The sequence below is a fragment of the Rattus rattus genome, chromosome X (genome assembly GCF_011064425.1).
Source record: "Rattus rattus isolate New Zealand chromosome X, Rrattus_CSIRO_v1, whole genome shotgun sequence".
Lineage (NCBI taxonomy): Eukaryota > Metazoa > Chordata > Mammalia > Rodentia > Muridae > Rattus > Rattus rattus.
This window is the reverse complement of record NC_046172.1, coordinates 20,602,784-20,625,180: the sequence shown is the minus strand read 5'-3', so window position 1 is coordinate 20,625,180 and position 22,397 is coordinate 20,602,784. Positions and strand designations below refer to the sequence as shown.

At 39.2% G+C, this 22,397-nt stretch overlaps 1 protein-coding gene across 1 annotated transcript in view; it reads left to right on the top strand.

The window, feature by feature from the left end:
• Cask (calcium/calmodulin dependent serine protein kinase) overlaps positions 1-22,397 on the top strand; it is a 390,111-nt gene that overhangs the window by 271,859 nt on the left and 95,855 nt on the right. The window contains 4 exon segments of the mRNA XM_032890511.1: positions 2,233-2,335; positions 7,076-7,251; positions 11,942-12,064; positions 17,619-17,702. Coding sequence (XP_032746402.1) covers positions 2,233-2,335; positions 7,076-7,251; positions 11,942-12,064; positions 17,619-17,702 — 486 coding nt within the window.

The window sequence follows — 22,397 nt, the reverse complement described above, 5'->3', positions numbered from 1 at the left end:
ACACACTCACACCTTCTTTAGCCTCTATAGACCCTGCATTCCTTGAATGTGCACATACACAACACATGCATAAGAATAAAAGATATGGGGCTACAGATGGCTCAGGGGGTTAGGCACTGACTGCTCTTCAGGAGGTTCTGAGTTCAATTCCCAGCACCCACATGGTGGCTCACAACCATCTGTAATGGGATCTGATGCCCTCTTCTAGTATGTCTGAAGACAGCAACAGTGTACTCATATAAATAAATCTTTACCAAAAAAATATAAAAATATGTTTTTTAAAGAAAAATAATTCCAATTGTCACTTTTGATGTGATAATAATTTATATTAAATTATTTACTTATATATATTAAAAATGTCATTATTTTTAAGTCCTCTGTTAGAGGCACTGAGCTTGGTAAACAAGTGAAATCTTATGATGGCTTTGGAATACTTAAACAAGGAGTAACAAATGAGGCTAAGTCAAACAAGAATGGCAGAAAGAGTGTTCAGCTGGATTTATCTTTCTTTTGGATAGACCATGTATTTTAAAATGGTCCCAACAGTTGGAATAACTTCCAAAGTAGATTTCTGGTGCTCTCATTGGGAAGAATAAAGATCCTTCCCACTTTCACTTTTCACCATCAACATCTGGGTACACTAGTTTGGTTTTATTGTACAGGGTGGTAGGGGGCTTTTTTCAAGGCAACTGTCTTGTCAGCTAAATTTATTTAAAATGATATCAGTTGGGCCGGAGAGATGGCTCAGCAGTTATGAGTACTGACTGCTCTTCCAGAGGTCCTGAGTTCAATTCCCAGCAACCACATGGTGGCTCACAACCATCTGTAATGGGATCTGATGCCCTCTTCTGGTGTGTCTGAAGATAGCAAGTGTACTCTTATAAATAAAATAAAATAAACCTTTAAAAAATGGTGTCAATTCCCAGCACACATACTGAGTGGCTTCCGAGTACTTGTAGGTTCATCATATAAGAGAGATATATGATCATATAAACAGTGCTATCTTAAAAGGCTTGTCTTTTTATACTAGACCATGTTTTTGAGAATCATCCAAATGCATTGCTCTGTGTATCAGAGAATAAAGTAGGTGAGCAAATACCAAAGGTCACTGCTACCACATTCTTTTCTGACACCACGTCCAACAAACTTCCATAGAGAAATAGATGAAGATGAGATCCCATGGGAAACCACATTGTTACCACAGTAGAGGGAGGAAAGCAGATCCACAGGCAATGCCCAGGAAGAAATCCCTGGGAGCACACAGCTCAATTCAAGTTAGTAAAACCCAACAGCCACACCTTTAATAACAGCACTTGGGAAGCAAAGGCAGGCAGATCTCTGGGAGTTTAAAGCCGTCCTAAGCTACGTTGTGAATTCCAGGACAGCCAGAGTTCCAGACCCTGCCTCTAACAACAACACCAAAATAGCCTTTTGATATTCCTATTACCCTGGGGTAGAAAAAAGAAAAGGAAAGGAAGAGGATGGGGAAGGTGAACAAAGAAGAGGCCGCTGGCATTCCCTAAGGGTCAAAGTGTAGTGACTTTAAGTAAAATCACATTGGAGCAGGAAGAACTACACAGTGTATTTTTGCTGAAACAAATATAAACTGTCAATCAAATACAGAAACTATGGTACAAAACGAGAAAATGTATCTGTACTTTTTGAACACCCATGCTTCCTGGGTGATAGCTTAAACTTGGAAACAAATGATTCCTAAGTCTTTAGAGAAAGCATTCAGAAGTGAGAAAAGAACAAAGAATTCAAGCATATAAAATAATTCAGAAGCTTTCTTTTATTTATTCTTTATTTTTTTCAAATTTGACACGAGGTTTCTCTGTGTGGTCCTAGCTGTCCTGGAACACTTAGCCCCACCTGCCCCTGCCTCCCATGTGCTAGGATTAAAGGTGTGCACCACCGCAGCTCAGCTTACAGACACTTTTTAAAAATTGAAATTTGTTTTTATAATAGGTTTTTTAATCCATGTAGTTTTATTTTCGGGAGGGTTGGGAAAATCAGAAAACAATGTGTAGGAGTCCCCACCTTGTGAGTCCCAAGATGTCAGACTTGGTGGCAAGTACTTTTACCCTCTGACTCATCTTTGCCAAACCAATTCCCAAGTTTTGTTTTGTTTTATAAGTATGACTATATTGTATTATTTAGTTTTATGTAAACTGAATTCTTTTGCATTAATTCTTATCTTTGATTTGATTGTTGCTTTTTTTTTCTTTTCAGCCCCACTGTGTTCTCCTCGCCTCAAAAGAAAATTCTGCACCTGTTAAGCTTGGGGGCTTTGGGGTAGCCATTCAGTTAGGAGAATCTGGACTTGTTGCTGGAGGTAAGAGCACTTTAACATGCCCCACTTCAAAACCCAAGTTACTTTTTAAGTTGGTATAAAATCTCAAACAGATACTAATCCATCCTGAGTGTTTCACACTCTATTCTACCCAGCGCCATCAGATCATTTTCAATTTAGTGACTCCATAGTCATACCTAGAATTTTTGTCCCTTAAGAATAAATAGACTCTGGGCTTATAGGTGTAGTTTAGTGATAGAACACTTGTCTAGCAGGCCTGAGGTGCTGGCTTCTATCTCCAGCAGTACAGAAGTACTGTATAGATTTCTCCATCATATGCCTAGCACTTCAGAGAAGAAACCCCACAGAAGCACAATCCAAAAACAGTGCACAAAGAGGATACCATTTCGAAGTTGAACTGGACAAATAAAATTACTTCTAGTATAGCTGGGTTTACCTTTTAGGGTCACAGCATGTCTAAGTTTAAATTTCCTACCATTTTCCTTTTTCTACGTATCAAAGAAGCCTGCTAAAGTCGTCAGTCTGTGTGTTTGTGAAGAGCAAGTGGAAAAGAATACAGGCTGGTTTTCTCATTAACCAAAGCAAAACATGATTTTAAAACTCCTGTGCCATAACAGAAAGTGTATAGAAGTGGGTGCTAACTTAGATTCCAGTATTATTAGGCTTCTATGCATTCTTTTCCAGAATTCAGACCACAACACTGCCCAGGGTTTACTTCTATTTCTTAGTTTTGCAGACTGCATAGTTCTCCATTCTGTACTGCTGGTGTGGGCAGTGCTCCAAGTACTAAGAGCTTCATGGAGAAGAAAAACATGAAGCATAGCCTTTACTATAGAGTCTTCAAGTCAATCTGCCAACCTTCAGGATATTTCCGTTAAGCCAGCCTGGTGATGTACGTACAGAATCCCAGAACTTTGGAGGCTGAGGCAAGAAGATTGATTTGAGTCTGAGACCAGCCTGGAGAACATAGCAAGACACTATCCCATAAAAGAAAATGAAGCAAATGCTCATGTTAAATCAAATGCTTTCCAAACCTTAACTTTTAAACTAGCTGTCTGTTACACAAGACATTTCATTCAATGTGACTGGGGATAGAGCATCAAGCAGTAATAACATGGACCCTCTTCTGAAAAATGAGCATGAATTAGAATTGTATTTTAAAAATCACTCTCGACAGCACACTGCTCTCTGAAATTAAATTGGGTTAAGTTCACATCTTACATAGTTTTCCAGCTAAGCATTTCCAGTAAACATGAGAGTGAGAGAAAATGAGCCAAATTCTTTTCATATGTTATACACTAAAATGACTTTGTGTCTGTTATTCTGGATCTGCATTCTGTTCATATTCATTGTGGCATGGACTGTTTTATTTCATAAATCTTGATGGTGGTAGATTCATTAAGTCTGCCTCCATGTTCACCTATTTTCATAAAGTCTATGAACTCTTCCCCTAATTCTTATTTTTCAACAGTTTTGAACTCACAACATGTCCTTTATTCAAAAAGTACTATTTCCTATACTCTAAAAAGGTTTTATTTGACTTTGAGAAAGGATTTTATGTGGCTAAGGCTGGCCTCCTGTTGATAAGGAATTGAAGATCTGAACTTGTGATCCTCCTGACTCGTGCCTGAACACTAGGATTACAGATGCACCATCGCGCTGGAGGTGGAACTCAGGGCCTGCACATGCTAGGCAGGGACACTGTCAAGCTGCATCCTAAAGTACTTTCTGGTAGTCAAAATATTCTCATTTCTTAATGTACCTTTCCATACATGCCTGAAATAACTATTTTAAACATTACGGTGCCTTTAAAAGCACAATGGGAAGGAGTAAGGGATACATTATTTTCCTTAGAAAAAAGCTTTCCTACTGTTTAAAGTACTTTTGAAATTTTACTAATATTTATCAACTTTAGAACAGAAAGCTATTTATCGGTAGATTGGACTCTTTGATTACCTGGGCTTCCAAAGAGAAAAGATTATCTCCCTCTACATGTTCTACATACCATGTACCGCCATTACATTCCCCCACCTAATATTCAACAGTCTAGAGAATCCACTTACCCTGAATACAACCTATAAAGCAATAGTCCTCCCCATTGAGAACTAAATACATGCATGGGAGGCTGCCTTCACTCTGTTTTAAATAAAATTGTATAGATTTGTGTCCCCTCATAATTTGTACCTGCTACTCCATCTACTCAGAATGCCTTTTGTCATTTTATCTGTCACATTTAGCTGTTTGCTTGAAGACTAAGCTAACAATTATTGCCTTTTAAAAGTAAGTATATCATAACTGTCCTAGTTATGTGACCTCTCCCCTCTTCTATCTAATGAGAACTATCTAGCTTGCTTGCTTCCTAACAACATTTGATCAAACAGCAAAAACAAGAGATTTGAAAGGGGTAAGAGAGCCATGGCTCATCCCTCCAAATATCTGCTACACCTATCACAGCGGCTAGGGCCTGGCAAACACTCCAGAAATGTTTAAATGAAAGACTGTAGTGACGAGCAATTTTCTAGTCAGTAGCAGATTATAAGCAACAAATCAAGAGATGCCAGGACTGGAGGAAGCATGGTAAGAGGAAAGAAAAGGAAAGCCAGGTAACAGTGCATAAGAGCTGTCTGATGCCACAGAGGTCCATTGTTACATACCTGTTACACTCCTGAGAGAGCAATCTGTTCTGTAGCATAGTTCCTTTGTTGATAGCCAGGGTACCAACTGAATTCACCACGAAAGGGCTAAATGCTGTGTAACATCCTATGTAAAAGTAGTCAGGAAATTGTAAAAAGCCAACAAAATGAAGAAGGTGACAGTGCTTGTATGTATGAAGATTCACAGCCTAAAATATTAAAAGCATAGCCACTCAGAATAACTCCCTCCCTGAAGTTTGACGAAAGGTTTATTATTGCATTGAAATTAGCATTTAAATATGTATGTACCTATCTGAAGTATTTCAAAAAAGTTATGTGTTTGGTTTGGTAATTGGTTTCCTGTTCTTAGAATTTTGTGATCGAAGTCAAGTGGTCACACACACGCACACACACACACACACACACACACACACACACACACACAAAGAAGAAGAAGAAGAAGAAGGGGGGGGAGAAAATTAGTAGCAAACACAAGAAATTTAGTGAAGTTTTTCAAATTCTACTGATGTTCTTGACATTAAAAAGTCACCACCATATCTCTCTGTCACCTCTGAGAAAAATTTTGAACTCAAAGTATACATCCTCCTGAAGAAAGAGCACTAATTTCTCTGTAGTGGGGGCGGTCTTCTCTTTAGGACGGCTGGGCCTGAAGTTTCAGTTATCCCCCACAAGGAGGTCCCCCACAATGAGTCACTCTACCTGAGTAGGAAGTTGTAGGAGTTGCATGTCAAAGAACTTTTCAGCAGGTACCAAATGGGTTCTAATAGCTGTATTTCAAATGATACCCTGAGCTCTTGGCCCTGCTTTTCTTTACTCCTGACAGCTCCATCAAAACAATGTTTATTATCCTGGGACCCTGCATTACAGAAGCTCCCAATGAAGTGGAAAGTTCAGCTCCCAATACTGCAAAATCAATGTTGCTGCTTGAAGAAGTAAAATCAGACAATCAAAAATAAAATTTTTTCTCTCATCAGGACTTGTAGCCAATGCTGAGCTTGATCTCTTCCTTTAAGAAATGGGAGGGAACACAGGAGAGGCTGTCTGTCATCCAGACTGAGGAACTAACTAGCCTCTCCACCCCAGCTTAGTTTGATAACCATCAACAGGCCTTGGCAATATATTCTCTGTAAATGGGTTAAAAGGTCTCTAAGGTTCTTTTAAAACATGGGACCACAGTGAGATAAAGTATTTTACAATCTCCAAAGTGACAATCATCCTGACTTGATCATAAGAAGAGACATGCAGATGGACAAGAAGCAGGAAGGAAGGGCAGGGCTGGGCCTGCAGAATGTAGAAGAGCTGCCAAGTTGGTCAGGCAGTGGCCTGTCCCAAAGTCCTTTCCTGGCAGAGTTGAAGAAGCCTTTTATTCCTCCACAGAGAAAAAGACTACCTCGAGGGTACTCAGTGAAAGATAGTTATAGTGTACAAGCAGCCAGAACCAGATTCCTTCTAGAAAACTGGTTCCCTCCCTTAAGAGGGAGGGGGGAAAAAAGAAACATCTTCAAAGAAGACGAGAGTGAAAGGATTGCATGGGAAGGAGTTCCTGATTTCACTTTAGTGTGCCGTCGGTTAGCTCTTGTCCTCTTCAAATGTTAACATTAGGAATAAGCTAAGGATTCCCGTTCCAGTAGCCATTGAGATTAGCTGTGGTTGACCAAATAGGAGCTGGGCCGTTAAAAGTAATCTTTTTGCCATCAAGCTGTTTCTTACTTTTGCCCTCTCTCTGCCCCTGCCTCTCCTTAGGGTAAGCCTTCCACCTCGTCCCAGCAGGTACAGGCTAGCAACACACTCTTCCCTGGCCCTGCTCTAAATTGGAACATTTAAAATTCTTCAAGGAGCAAGAAATAGAAGACCTATTATGTAACGTGCAGAATTCAGAGAAGGGGACCCTGTTCTTGGCCTAGTCTTTTCTGACCCAGTGGTCAGATAAACTATTTTTTTCTTTCCATGAATTCCTTTTAGAAAGGGAAGTAATAGAACACTGACATTGATAAATTTTTTATCCAAACCGATAATTGCTTTTTTAATTTTCAGATTTCAAGTAGAAAAAAAAAAAAACATGTTTCACCAAACCAGTTTTCCATAATGTTGCTGTTTTAAATAACAGGACGCGTTGGAACACCTCACTTTATGGCCCCAGAAGTGGTCAAGAGAGAGCCTTATGGAAAGCCTGTGGATGTCTGGGGCTGCGGTGTGATTCTTTTCATCCTGCTCAGCGGCTGTTTGCCTTTCTACGGAACCAAGGAAAGATTGTTTGAAGGCATTATTAAGGGAAAATATAAGGTAATGAATTATGACCATTTTATTTTCCATTCAAATTACATGGGCCTCAGAAAAGTATTTGTTTTGAAGCTGTTGTCTGTCTTTGCTCATTAACTTATCACTGCCAGGACCAGAGCAAGTCTGGCCCTCAGGACCCAGTAGCCCTGTGAAGCACAATGGGGTCTTGGTCAGTTTGAGTCACCATGAGCTCAACTCAGTGAGCAGCCGACTTCTGTGGGCCTCTTTTGTATAATTAAGAAAAGCCCTTTATTTTTAAAGCTTTTTTCTTACTTTCTAACATTCAAATGGAAATTTCACTCAGGTATTTTCAGTCCTTTCTTATCCTAATTTTAAGTTATCTCTAAAGAATTTGTTTTTATCAGTTTTCTGTATGTGTCTGCATGTAGGTAGGTGCATGTGAACACAAGAGCCTGCAGAGGCCAGAGGTTTTGGATACACTAGAGTCCAGGCAGTAGTGCGCTCACCCAACATGGATGCTAGGAAGCAAACTCAGATCCTCCAGAAGAGCTAAACCACCTCTCCAGCCCCATCTTAGAGGCACTTTGATATGACTTACACATCCATATTCCTTAGCTACTATGCATCGAAAGCCTCAAGTATTATCACTGTCTTGTAATTACTAGATTACTGATTTCCTTATTTTAAAAGAGTCAATGCTATGACTGATATTATAGAGAGTTATATTTTAAAAACCCTAAGGACTCTCAGAAATAAGTAAGCTGAAGGTCTATTCACAGTCCCAACTCTTCTTACTCTAAGCATGTGTCAACACATGTATCTGGTAGGGTCTAGAACTGCAAGGGTGTGTATGTGGCGGCACTTAATGCTGGGGAAATCCCCCCCAATTATTACTGAAGCTCATACTTTCTATTCAACTGAATCATTGCTTCTTTTTTGGCCATGCCTGGTTATAGAAGATGAAATATAAGTTTATATAATACTAGACTCCCAAACTGTGACGCTGCTAACATTTTCTTTTCAATTTGTCAGTAATGTTATAATTTTTAAGATTTTTTATTTTAATTATGTATATGTTTGTGTTTGTGTGTGGGTATGCGCACCAGAGAGAAAAGGTGCCAGTGGAGGCCAGAGACCTCAGACTCCCTGGCGCTGGAGTTACAGGAGCTTGTTAGACAAGTCATGTGGAAGCTGGGACTTAAGCACAGGTTCTCTGCAGCACCAATATTTACTCTCTTTTTTTGGAGCTGGGGACCGAACCCAGGGCCTTGCGCTTGCTAGGCAAGCGCTCTACCACTGAGCTAAATCCCCAACCCCCAATATTTACTCTTAACCGTCGAGCCATCTTTCCAGCCCATAATGTGGAAAGGTAGTTTCTGAGCTGCAGCCTTGTCCCTTTAAACTATAACTAAAGCATGTGGAGGTGAAAATGGCAAATACTTTACTTTGTTTACCTTGTGCACTGTCAGCTCATGAGAGCAAACAGTATCTTTCTGAAACAGGAAGAACTAGAGGTTTTTCTGCTTGTCTTAGAGTTAGTTGACCAGTAAATAAAAGCAATACTTTCCAAGTAACTAAAAACTCTGGGAAATTGCTTATTAAGCAACGGCTCCCCTCCTATCCTGGGAGGTTGTGAATGTTAACAGTAATACAAAGACTGGGCTTTCTGGTTGAATGTTACCAAATCAAATGAAATTACAAATGCTAATGTGTTGCAAGAAACTCAGTTGAAAATGAAGGGCCAAGCATGGTGGTACACGCCTTTAACACCTTAAGGAGGCTGAGACAGGTGAATCTCTATGAGTTTGAGGCTAATCTAGGCTACATAGCAAGCTCCAGACCAACCGAAGCTACATGGTTAGGCTCTGTCTCAAAAATACCAAAAAGAAGGAAACAAAGTCAGGCACCAGGTTACTAAGAATAGTAGCAGACAGAGTACTTCATCTGCACCAGGACCTGCACTGAGCAGTTCAGTCAGTCTTCTCAGCAGCTCACGGCCTATTAGCATGTGATAAAATCTCCCACCTGCCTTCTTGAGTTATAAGCATTTGCTAAGAATAGAATCCTTCCTTTGTGTTTGTTCACTTGCTTAATTCCTGGTTTCCAAGGCAATGTGCTTCATTCCAGCAACGTCTGGTATTTGATTTTGTCTATTTTTAAAGCATTGAATACTTATTTTTAAGCCTTGGTAAGTAATTTCGACTGCTTGCACTGTCTAAAAATTAAGTTATTTTAAAATTTCCTATTCTTAGCAAATAATGGTAATATTATAGGAAGTGATAAAGAAGGTAGGAGTGAGACCGTGATTGCTGTACCAAGGGCTTGCAGCTTTGCAGCTTTATTTCCCACTTTATTCAGCTAGTGTCTCTTCTTGCTGGTCTTCATGGTCTCCTTTACAAAAGGCCCAGATCTTCAGTTTAAAATATGGGTCCACTTCCGCCACTTCTACCACTTCTATGAGCTTCATGGGCCTCATCGTTTTTTCTTTTTCTTTTTCCTTTTTGACATACTGTGATATGATTCTATCAATATGCATTGCCGCTTCTTTGTCATGGAAATAGCCAAACACACAAGGATAATGGAGAGCTCTCAGCTTCCATACTTAATGTATTACCAATCTTGTTCTGCATTTCACACACTTTTAGGTTATTCTAAAACGTCTCAAAAAAATCATCTCAATACCCTGATAGTACTTATCAAAAGAAGCAGTCAAATCCTGATCTTGGACATGTCTAAAGGGAAGCTCGATGAAATCACATGAGACCCAGGATAGGGAAGAAGGGTGTTTTAACCAGGTTTCTCCTGCTGTGATAACACCATGGCTAATAGCAAATTGTGGAGGAAAGGGTTTATTTGGCTTACAGGTTACAGTCCATAATTGGGGAAATCCAAGACAGGGACTTGGAGGCAGAGAGGGAAGCAGAGGCCATGGAGGAATGTTGATTATGGGCTTGTGCCCCATGGCTTTGTCAGTCCGCATTGTTTTTTATGCAACCCAGGATGACCAGTTGTGGTCCTCCCCTCCCACTCCATCATTAATCAAGACAATCCCACAGGCTTACCTACAGACCAATCTGATGGAAGCGTTTTCTCACTTGAGCTCCCCCTTTCCAGATAACTAGCTTGTGACAGGTTGGGGAAAAAGACAGGGGAGCTTATCTATCTAGGTAATTCCTAATCAGTCACCACCATGAATTTCAGACAAGTCCACTGACCACAATTCTGATAAAATGACAATATTTAAGCAGTCCCATGCCAGTTTCCTCATGGGATTCAAAAAATGGAAGTGATTGCTGTAGTAATTTTGCCTCTCAGGAAAGGAAAGTAGAACACTGTCCAACTGTAAGAGCTCTCCCTAGTATGCAGATGCTTTGCCCTCCCCATCTGTAAGTTCAAAGCCTCACCTGAGCCAAAGCTCTGTGTGTGTCGCTAGCCCTTGGCTGAACTGGAATGATTCCTTTATGCTGGGATGCAAGTACTGTGATTTTGTTTGCCTTTAAATTATTACATTCATTCTTCATCATTTTCTCTTAAGAGGTAACAGATCACTAATGGTTAAGGCCAGCACACTGAGCCAGACATGTAGTTCCTTGGCAGAGCACATGCACCACGGTTCTGTCTCCAACACTGACAAACAACAGCAGCAGTTACAAAAAACCCGGCTACTGTATGAAGCTCCCGGCACCAGGCAGCCCCCGGCACCAGGCAGCTCCCATATGCTCATTCAATCAGGCTACTTCCACTTTTGCCACTGCGTCCAGTTCCCACTTCCCTTCCCAGCTCGCTCTGAGTGTTTTGCTCATTTCTGACCTCAGACATAACCCTTTCCCCAGGAGCCTTCTGGTCTTTCCCTCAAACATCCATAGCCATTATCAAAGAGCCGTGAAAAATGTGTAATTCTTTTTGTTTACTTTTACTCAGTTTTACCACACGAATTAGTTGTCTCATCTCTAAAACAGAGAGCTTCACTGAGTACGGTATACAAGTGAAACTAGCTATTTTATGATGATAGTAATATTTTTCCTTAGATATTGAAATACCCCGGTCAGAATATCCAATTAATGATTTTAATAGCTTCACAATTAATATTGCCCCAGTTTTGTTTTAGGGCTTGTGCGTATGTTTCTTTCTTCCTTTAGGAATTTTTACCCTGTCTAGGAATTCCCTTGCCTTAGTGTCTCAGGTGCTAAGATTATACTGGTGCATACCACACTCAACACCTGATCCTAACGTTGGAAGACAGTAGTTTTCAAATGTTTCTTTAGCTGGGAATGATGGCAGAGACCTGTAACGTCATCACTTAAGAGGCTAGGGTAGAAGCAACTTGAGGTTCAAGGTCTACCTTGGCTACACAGTGAGTTCTAGTCCATCCTGTGCTTAAGGAAACCTTGTCTCCAAAAAAGAATCGTCCTTTAATTTTTTTCACTTCAAATTTATTTCAGTACTTTATCAGTATATTCTGGCCTTTTTAGCTGAGAATCAAAAACTAGAAATCAGAATCATGAGCAGACCTTTCAAATATTGAAAATATTACAATATATAGATATCAACAGAAAAATTCCTGATATAAATAATAAGGAACAAAACCACAAAGCATTGCACGTGTCTTCTTCCTTGGGAAAACAGGTCTGTTAATCTGTTCTTTGCCCTGAGAATATTACACTGAAATAGTATAATACTAAGTGTTGACTTCTTGAAGGTAACCATGGAGCTTTCCTTCTTTCCTCCTCAGATGAATCCAAGGCAGTGGAGCCATATCTCTGAAAGTGCCAAAGACCTAGTGCGCCGCATGCTGATGCTGGATCCTGCTGAAAGGATCACTGTTTATGAAGCACTGAATCACCCATGGCTTAAGGTACCGTTGCTCCCAGGTCACCAGCCACACTGGCCTTAAAGGATTCTACAAGAGGGACCTGTCACTTTTCTCAGCCTTGCCATCAGTTTTGTCCATTGTGTTTGCTGTCTTCCACCTTCTCTGGGATGTGTATGGTATTGGACTGAGCACAAAATCAAATTAAGGCAGGCTGTTGTCCAGCAACACATGTACCAAAGACGAAAAGGAACATCTAAAGTAACCATTTCATCTTACATTATCTTTATATCACATATGACTATATACTCTGTAGGATTTCACTGGTTTTCAATAGGCACTAAGTGTAGACTTACAATTTTAGGGGAGAGACACATTCAGAAGTTTTTTAAATATCAGAAAATAGTATTGTTTCATTAAAGGATTGTGCTGTAATTCCAGGAAATTCTTGCTTCATAACATCCTCAAGAGATGTTCAGAATTTTGCTGTGAGTCACAAAACTTGTTATTGTTGGAGCCAAGATTTCAGATCACCCTACTGCTACCCATTATTAATGCTATATATCTGTCCCTTTCACTGACTAGACGACATTGCTCCAGCCACTTCCCTCTTTCCTACATTCTCAGTTTTCTGGATCTTTTGGATTTAACATGATTGTTTTTTGTTGCATTCACATGCACGCATGAACATCTGCCTTCTCTTGACCCTACAAATTCTTCCAGCTTCTGCCCCCATTCTTTGGTCCTTTCAATTGCAAAACTAAAAAGAATTATCTTGTACCCATTTCTCCAGTCTTTCCCAACCCTATTTCTTGAGCTCATACTCGTCAGGATCTCAATCATACCAATCCCACTAAAACAATTCTTATTAGCTATGGGTATGCCTCAGTACAGTGCTTGCCTAGCATGTGCAAGACCCTGAGTTTCAACCCAGAACCTCCAAAACTCAAAAGAAAAACAACTCTTGCCTAGTCACTGCTGACCTTCACATTGCTAAGTCTAATGATCAAATTCCAAAGTCACAATTTCTTGATCTGTTGACAGCATTTGACATCCATCTCCTGAAACTTTCTTTCCCTGGCTCCCATGATACCTACCCTCTGTTTCCCTTCTGCTAGTCTGGCTGCTTCTTCTCCAGTCCTACAGATTTTGTGTCGCCTCCTTATACCACATCACATGGATATGCCACTGACTGGTCTCCATCCCAGCTCACTCTATACTTGTTGGAGACCTCATTGAGTTTGACTGCCTTTAAGTATCTGTACATGATGAGTCCTAAATCTAGGCCTCTCTCCTGAAGTATTCTTCCTTAACCTACTATCTAACTGGGTTTCCTGATAGATTGCTGGTTTAATCCTTTCCTAGTCTCCTGTGCCTCAGTTTCTTTCATTCTGGCCTCCTTGCTGATCCTTGAACAACAGGTACATCATTACCTCAACACTCCTGCAGTAATTATACTGTCTCCCTAGAACATTCTTCCTCTAGGCCACTTTGTGGTTTATTCCCTCACATCAGATCCATATTTAACTACCAGCTTCTTGGTAAAATCTTCCCTGGTGACTATTATATCATGATGCTTCCTCAGAGGTTATGCAAGACACTAAGATATGTAAAAATATCAATCAATAATATATCTTAGTGACTATGATGTAGAATGATATTATAGAGCAATTTTGACATTTTAGTGATTCTTAATCCTTCTTGGGCTGAGGGGGTATTGTTTTCTAATAATAGAGCACTTTCTTAGCATGCATAAATCCCCAAGTATGGTCCCCAGTAACATTTAAAAGACTATTACTTTAGAAATCTTCATTCAGCCTTTTGATATTTTAATACTAGTATTTCTGAATTTCCTAGCAAAGAATAGATTCTTCAGTACTTTCTTACTTTTAGTAAATCTTAGTATGTTTTTCTCCCAGATATGAAATGATCATCTTAGAAGGTATCTATTCCTTCTTTGCTTCTCTCAACTTTTTCTAATAAGGCTCTTTTGCCATTTAAAAGTTACTTTAAATGCCAGATAAGGACAATAGCAGCTGTTTAAGTCACTTTTCAGATCCTTTATAAAAAGTCTTAGCATTATACAGTTATAGTAGCTTACATTATCAAAGCTTATCTTGTGTAATAACATACTTCTTCCTGGAAATTCTTGTCTCTACTGATGATTAGAGTTCTCCCTAAGTAGTCTGAGCTTTATATAGAAAAGATTTCTGGCACCAAAATGGTTTAAAATGTCAGTAATATAAAAGGAAAAGTCTGGAAAGCTGAACTCAGAGTCACCTGCTGAGCATGGCCTGCTGTTTGTCCGCATTGCTCATGCGTCATCTGGAGATACTTGAGTCAGGAAGAGCTTATGTAGCTGGAGAAAGCAGCTTTAGTTTACATTTAACACATGTTCCTGTATGTGTGTCCCATTACAGTGGGTGTAAGCTATGCTGATTTAGAAAGGCTAAAGTGTGAGCCATCATTTAATAAAAATGCCTTCAATAACGACAAAGCAAGAAATAGAATGATGACCATTCTTGTAATAAAGAGTGTCCAGAGTCAAAATACCATCGTTTTGAATCCAAAATAAGAGCAAAAAGAATTATTTCTTTGATTTAAAAAAGCATCTTTTTTTATTTATTCCATGTTGAAAAACAGAGTATTAAACCAAGTAATATATGAATCCCTTATAGTTATTGACTTTCACCCGTTTAATATCTGAATTAATGACAACTTGCTATGAATATTCATCCTAACAAAAGTAAGATTAAGTATACACAGAGTTCAGGGTCATAGTTGTAATGAACTTTCTAGTCTGAAAGGAAGACAGAGCCAATAAGACAGTAAGTAGATTTTCAAATGGCACTGATAGGGAGAAAAGACAGAAGTTTCTATCTTGCGTGGGTAGCCTCTCCATGGGCATCTTCTATTCTGCGCAGATAGCCTCTCCTTGGGCATTTCTCAGGGCTCATTTTGCCAGTGTTTCTTGTCCTTGACTTCTCAAGCAACAGTCTTAACACATAGGCTAGGATATGTTAGGAATCAAAAAATAAAATAAAGCCAAGTAAATAGAATAAATAAAATAGTAGCAGTATCAGCCTAGGATTTTTCCTCCAACCGTGGGACCCCTAAAATGTCTACCTTTCTTTCTCCAGCTTTCAGTCTTTCTAGCCATTACACCAAGGAACCTACCCAGAGCCTTTAATCAGCAGAAGCATGTGATGAAATGTACTACTTGCTCTGTCTCATCACTCACCACTAGGCAATCCTTTCAGCCCTACACTTCTGAACTGATTTCCTTATTGTCCATACCTAACAGTCTGGAAAAAGTATTTTATGTATTATGTATGGGGTGTTTTCACAATCAACTGTAAGCCCCATCTGTTGATGTGTATCCAAAGAAGGCATGCATCTTTCAGGCTGCTTGCTCTAGTCTTCCCAGTACAGCAGGAATCAGACTTCCATTTACTCATCCCCAAAACTGTGCTATATCATGGTGTCTTCTTCCTCCCATTACCCGTGCTCAGTCTGTCAGAACGTCCTGTTCTACCTCGAAATACATACAGAACTAAAAACTATTATTTGAGAGACACTATTAAGAGAATGAGAAACAAACTGCAAACTAAGAATAAATCCTTCCAAATTAGGTATCTGATGAAGGACAGAATGCTTAAAACATAAAATCTAATGCAAACTTTGAAAATATTTGAGCAAACATTTCTTACAAAGATACACAGATGACCGGTAAGCATGTTCAAAGCTGCTCGGCATTAGTAGTCATTAGGGAAATCCAAAAAATGCCACAGAGAGACCTGCACAACTGTGTTAGGATGGCTTAAGTACAAATGTCTAGGGCTACACAGGTAGCTCAAAGTTAAGAGCACTGGCTGCTCTACCAAAGGGCTCAAGTTCAATTCCCGGCAACCACATGATGACTCAGCAATCTGTAACTCCAGTTCCAGAAATCTGTGCCATCTTTGACCTTCAAAGGCACTGCACACACATGGTACACATATACAGGCAAAACACACATTAAATAAATCTAAACAAAGAATTCATAAGTGCTTAATGTTGACAGACATACAGAACATCTATAACTCATGCTATTACTGAAGGGAAAAAAAACAGAATTTATAAAAACAGTTTGCCTCTTAAAAAGTTAAACATAGTCCATTTACATGGCCTAGCCATTCTGTTACTTAGAGAAATTAAGTGCATATCCATACAAAGATTGACTTGTATCTGAATGTTCCTAAGAAGGCTTTTTTACATTTATTTATTTATTGCCATTCAAGAATGTAAGTCATTTATTATCACAGCACATATCATAGCGAGGAGTCAATAGATAGCTTGTAGAGCTGGTTCTGTCTTTCTTCCATGTGGGTTCTGAGGACCAAACTCAAGTCATGAGGCTGGACAGCAAGCACCTCTATCCTATCCCTGTCTTTGTATAATAAAGCCAGCCCAACCTGCCCCATGCTCACTATCCCTTCATCTGATCTGACCCAACACTGTTCCAGCACTGTGTTCCCTGTACATGGACTAATCTGCTTGCTCTTTATTAGAATTTCCACACATTCTCACACCTTAGACCCCTGTGCTAGGCACTTTGCTCTATTTCAGTCGCTCTCTCAGTAAATAGGACCCCATCATATGTTAATTGTTTGCTTAATGATTGCCAGTCTGGCTCTTTGTAACTCATATTCTCAAATGGCTAGTGAGGTTGACCATTTTTTCATAATTGGCCATTTCAAATATTGGCCATATTTGGCAAACTATCTGTTCATTTCATTAGCCCAGTTGTTGAGTTAGTTGTCTTAGGTCTTGTTAGTCCTTTGTACATTCCAGATATTACTTGTCTGTCAGATCTCTGGCTAGCAACGATTTTTGTCTGTAGACTGCCTTTTCAGTCAATTTACAGTTTCCTTTGTTGTACAGAAGCCTTTTAATACCAGGAGGTTCCGTCTGTGTGTTGTTGACCTTATTTCCGGGATGACCAGGGTCCCATTGAGAAAGCCCTTCCCTGTGCCTACACTTTCAAGTGTTTGCCCTGTTATTTTCCTTTCACAGTTTTACAATTTCAGGTCTTACATTAAGGTATTCAATCCATTTGGAGTTGACTTTTATGCAGGGTAAAAGATAGGGATCTGGTTTGAATCTTTGAAAATAAAGTTTGAAATCACTCTCTTGGAATTCTAAAGGGATGCTACAAAAGAAGTTATTTATTTCTGGACAAGAACTGATGATGACCCTGTATGGGTGAAGTGGTTGAATTAGATGCCCCTTGAAAAGTCTGTCCTAGTTGGAAGACTTTCTACATTTTTGTTGTTCAGTTATTGCTGGCAGTACAGAATGCTGAATCAGTATAGACTTCATTTTTAAGAGCTCATTTTACCTGACAGTTCATAATAAAGACAACTTCACTACGATGTGATTATGTGTGTATCTGCAAAATAAAGTCATAAAGAAAGCTATTATTTTTCCATGCTAACTAACAATTTATTTAGAAAAAGATAACTTCATACTTTTACAACCATTATGATAACTTTATCTGAAAGTGAGATAATCTATTACTTTAATCTTTTATTCTTACTAAAAAAATTTTCTTTTATAGGAGCGGGATCGTTATGCCTACAAAATTCATCTTCCAGAAACAGTAGAACAACTGAGGAAATTCAATGCAAGGAGAAAACTAAAGGTAAGATTTTAAAACCACCTAAAAGCTCACTGGAGTTTGTAATCACAATTCTGTTCTGTTTTAATTTGCATAAGCATATCCTTGTGTTGGCCATTGATTTTGCTACAGCTAAATTATTTCCAAAAATTGTTGCCCTTCCAGTAAACTTTGGGTTTTTTTTAAATCATTAAAGTTAATATTTCAGTATGAATCAAAAATAAATTTAGCAACCAGAAGACATATTATATTTTAGATTTGTTTTGTTCTGCTAAACTTCATAGCAAAGATATGGCTACATTATGAATCTAAGCTATGTTTTCCCACAAACATAAATATTTTGACAATAACATGGTACATATCTATAATCCCACCACTGAGAAAACTGAAGCAGGAAGTTTATGAGTTTCAGGCCAGCCTGGGCTATAGAATGAAACACTGCTTCAAAATGTTAAACTAACAATGATAAGACCTTAAAAATTTTAAATGCGACCTTAGTTCTCTGGAAACTGCAGCTCAGTTAACATTGGAGCTAGGGTGTAGCAACCATCTTAAAGCAATAAATAAAAGGCAAACTGCCATAATCTGTGAGAAAATGTTTGTAGATTTCCTGTCATCTTCTGTTCTTCCTCTGTGGCTTTCTTGCCATTCTCCCTGTCCTCTGTCTCAAAAGGGAAACGAGCACAAGGGTAATGAGCCCTCACGGGGAGCCATTGTAGTTCAGGACTTTCTGAAAAATACCCACAATTCAGTGCTGGAGCTCTCCAGCTGTGGAAGGAAATGCTATGGGCAGCAGAAGCTGGCCACAAAGATCCAGAGGAAACGATTGATGTTTGTTTGATCTGTGGTGCTGAACGTGTTAGGTCTGTTCTGGAAGTAGCTGATTGGATCATAGTCTCTAATCACATGACTCCTATCAACTACAAAACTTTCTTGGGTATTTTCAGATGTCTTAAATTAAAATACTATTTATTATTCTCCATGCCTTGAAGATTATGAATGGTTTTATACAGCTAGAAATTATATACAAATGTTTGGGGAAACTCTCAGGTATAATAGGACCATAGAAGGATGAAATATCCAAAATGCTCTTTATTAGCCACATGTAGGTGTGTGAATTTAAGTTACTTAAAATTTAAAATTCCAAGTGCCAGTTACCCATTCATACCAAGCGCTCAGTGGGCTAGTAGCTACCGTCTTGAACAGCACACACACAAAACATTCCTACCCTTGTAGAAGATTCTACCTGATATGAAAAGCTGCCGAACAGCAAGAGTTTTCACATATCACTGTTAAATGGTGAGCCTTTTATTCAAGTTTTCCCCCTAATTCTCCTGTGGTCAGGAGTTCAAACTGGCTCTTCTCTATGGTTTTATAAAATCCTTTGCAAAAAATGGTTATTAATGATATGCTATCATTGAGATCGTGCCCAAGGAAGTTTATTAAGGCTTGACATCTTTACCTTGACATCTACCTGAACTGATCGATACAGGCATCAAATGAAAGAAAAGCGAATCATTCAGAGTTAAATGTGGGCAGCTCTTCTGCAGTTAGTTTTCTGTCCAAAGCAACTGTGTCTGTGCCTTTTTCTTAACACTCCTCTAAATCTTGTTAATCCTTGGCTCCGCTTTGACTTCATATAACATTACTCTGTGCAGGGTCGAACCTTCATTGCTGAAACAGAGGGGTTTCACTCAGGCTTGAGCTCGCCCATCACAGGAGACATGCTCTTCCCCTGGTGCCGCAGAAGCAGACATAGACCAAAAATAGCCAAACTGGTGACTAAGATGCATTTGGACAGGGCCAAACTATCATAACAAGTGGGGGTCATGCGGATTTACCACATCCCTTTGCAGGGCTATTTAAAGTCTCAAGACCCGCCAAGCAATGTAGAATTAGAAACATCAGCCTAATCCTTCTGGGCTGCTTTTCAGCTAAGGCTGCATTCTGAAGAGTTGTCGGTCATAAAGTTAGCACATGCCACACCTGCCTTCCTCAGGGAGCCTATTCTCCTTCTCCTATGACGTAGAACAAAGATGGTATCCTCCCTGGTTTCCAACACCCATCAGCCCAAGCTTACTGCCACAAATAAACAGCTAGGTGCCCACTCACCTAGCCCAGACACCCAGACACTGATTTGAAAGTTCCCCAAATGGTGCAGCAACCAAAAATTTAACACTACCTTAGAAATGATTCTAAACTTCACTGTTAATTTGCTGAAAGCCAATTACCGAACTTTGATTAATCAAAGCAATAAGAAGTATATAGCAATGCAGCAAAGAGCAGCTCAAGCCATGGTGGGTGGGTGGGTAAATCCTAGCTCTGACCCTCCCTCGCGGGAAGCCTTGAGCAAATTGCCTGAGTCTTTGTGCCTCAGTCATCTTTCTCTAGGAAGTATACATAGTGCACAGTGCAGCTGATTCCTAGGAGTAGCGGGATTCAATGAGCTACTGTTCCAGCACTTAGAAGAAGAGCAGGCTGTGCTAAATGCTCCAAATTTCTTTTTTGCTGTTAACTTCGTGATTTTCCTTAATATAGTATTAAGATTTTAATGATACTACCTTGTATTTAGTGATCTGTGAGGATTGTAATTCCTACATAAATACCGTATGCCATTTTAGAGTCTTGTTAGTCACTCACTTTAAGATTTTAGAACTTTTAGAAACTTTTAACCTTTTATTACTTTGTTATGTGTTTTGTGTGTCTGAAGGTCAGGAAGCAGACATGCCCTACTAGGCAGATGGAGGTTGAAGGACAGCTTGTAGGAGGCAGGCCCCTTTACCCCCTGAACAATCTTGCCAGCCCCGAGGAACATTAAAACAATGTATAAAACACTGAAAATGTTTACCGAATAATCTCTCACATTTCTTCTAAACTAATTATCTTAGACTTTTCTCACTATTTATTATCATTTTCCCTTACATTATCTACAAGAAATTTTTATACTTAAATGATTATATTCACTCCCTTGTAATTTCTTTCCACAAGCAGTACAGCCATGTATCATACAAGACCCTTAATAGGTGCCTGAAATCTTTCTTTGTTTTGAATTGCATATATTCTGCCATTTTTACATATAAATATGCTTCTAATAAAATAATAATTCAGGCACAGTAACATTAACAATAATCATAGTAAACAATAATTCATAGTAAAATGTAATAATTATAGCAACATATTATTATAAAAGTCATTTAAAACATTTAAATTATTGGCTTCTGGAATTTTCCCTGTAATTTTTTCCATACAAAGATTGACTGTAAGTAACTAGAACTGAGGAAAGGGGAAACTGGTCTACACTCCTCATGTGAGGCTCTTGGATCGGCATCACCTGGAGCATATTAGAAATAGAACCTCCTGGGTTGTAATATATTCAGGTAAGAAAGGAAAAAGCTTCCATTTGGAAATAAGAAAACACTGTCTGCAGATGACATGGTTCCACATTGTAGTAAATCCTAAGAAATTCACTATAAATAACAAGTTCTTAACAAGTATAAGTTATGAATTAGAACAAAAATTACTCACATATATTCATATATATATATATATGTATATACATATATCCACACATATATGAACAATGAATAGTCTTAAGAGAGCTGGTGCAAAAACCCTGAGAGGAAAGGCATCTGGCTGTCGGAAGAGCATAGACAAGGCTCGTGATAGGAACAAAAAGCTGGAGAGGGGAGCTCCAGGGTCAGACTCACTGAAACACAGAAGGCCAGCCCAGTAAGCCGGACCATAATGGGGCAGGGCGATATAGTAGATAAGAAGAAAAGCCTTTGGATGGTGTGAAGCCTAGAAAAAGGGGGGTCACCCTGCTGCCACTAAGGGAAATGCCATAGATGCTTGTAATAGAGCAGAGAGAAAAGATGGTGGTCTTGAGTAGCGGCAAAGGCTGTAGGACCCAAGGCACCATGTATAAGGTACAGATGTGCTGAGGGAAGAAGGGGAGCTGCGTGAGTTGACAGGGTGCCTGGCTACCGGAGGCTCCTCTGATGCACGGAAGCCAGAGCTGTGTATGAGACCCAGAATGGGGTTCCAGTATCTTAGCAATGGCTTGGTTAACCCTGCCATTGAACCTGACCAAGGACCCACATTCCAATGTGTCAAAAAAAAATGCAAAAACGGGACTATAAAGGCTTGGTGTCTCTAGCTATAATTAGCACCGTAGGCCACTGGGTAAGTATGGAAACGTGCATTAAGATTAACTTGATCTTGTATAGAGAAATGGAGGTAAGGATGTGGGTATTTTCAAAACATTTTCCTTCGAACCAGTCTCTATCCAGGACTAAACTTGTTGGGCTCAAGTCTTTGCTTTTCTGATTAATACTAGAAATGTCATGTGAGTTTTGAGAGTTAGTGCTGTAATGTCTGTTGTTTTAAAGATTTGATTCTTGGAGCTGGACAAATAGCCCAGCAATTAAGAGCACTGGCTTCTTTTCCAAAGGACCTGGGCTCAACTCCCAGCACTCACATGGCAACTCACAACTCCCCATAACTCTGGTCCCAGGGGAACCAACAGACACATGTGGAGGTTAAATAGTAACATACACAAAATAAAAATAATTTACTTTAAAAAAAAAGAATAGTCTTAAGAGGAAATTAAGAAATAATTCACTGCAACATAACAATGAAATGTTCAGAAATAAATCCAACAAAATAAAAACAAGGTGTATAAATTAATATTGCTGGAAAAAATTAGGGATCTAAGTAAAG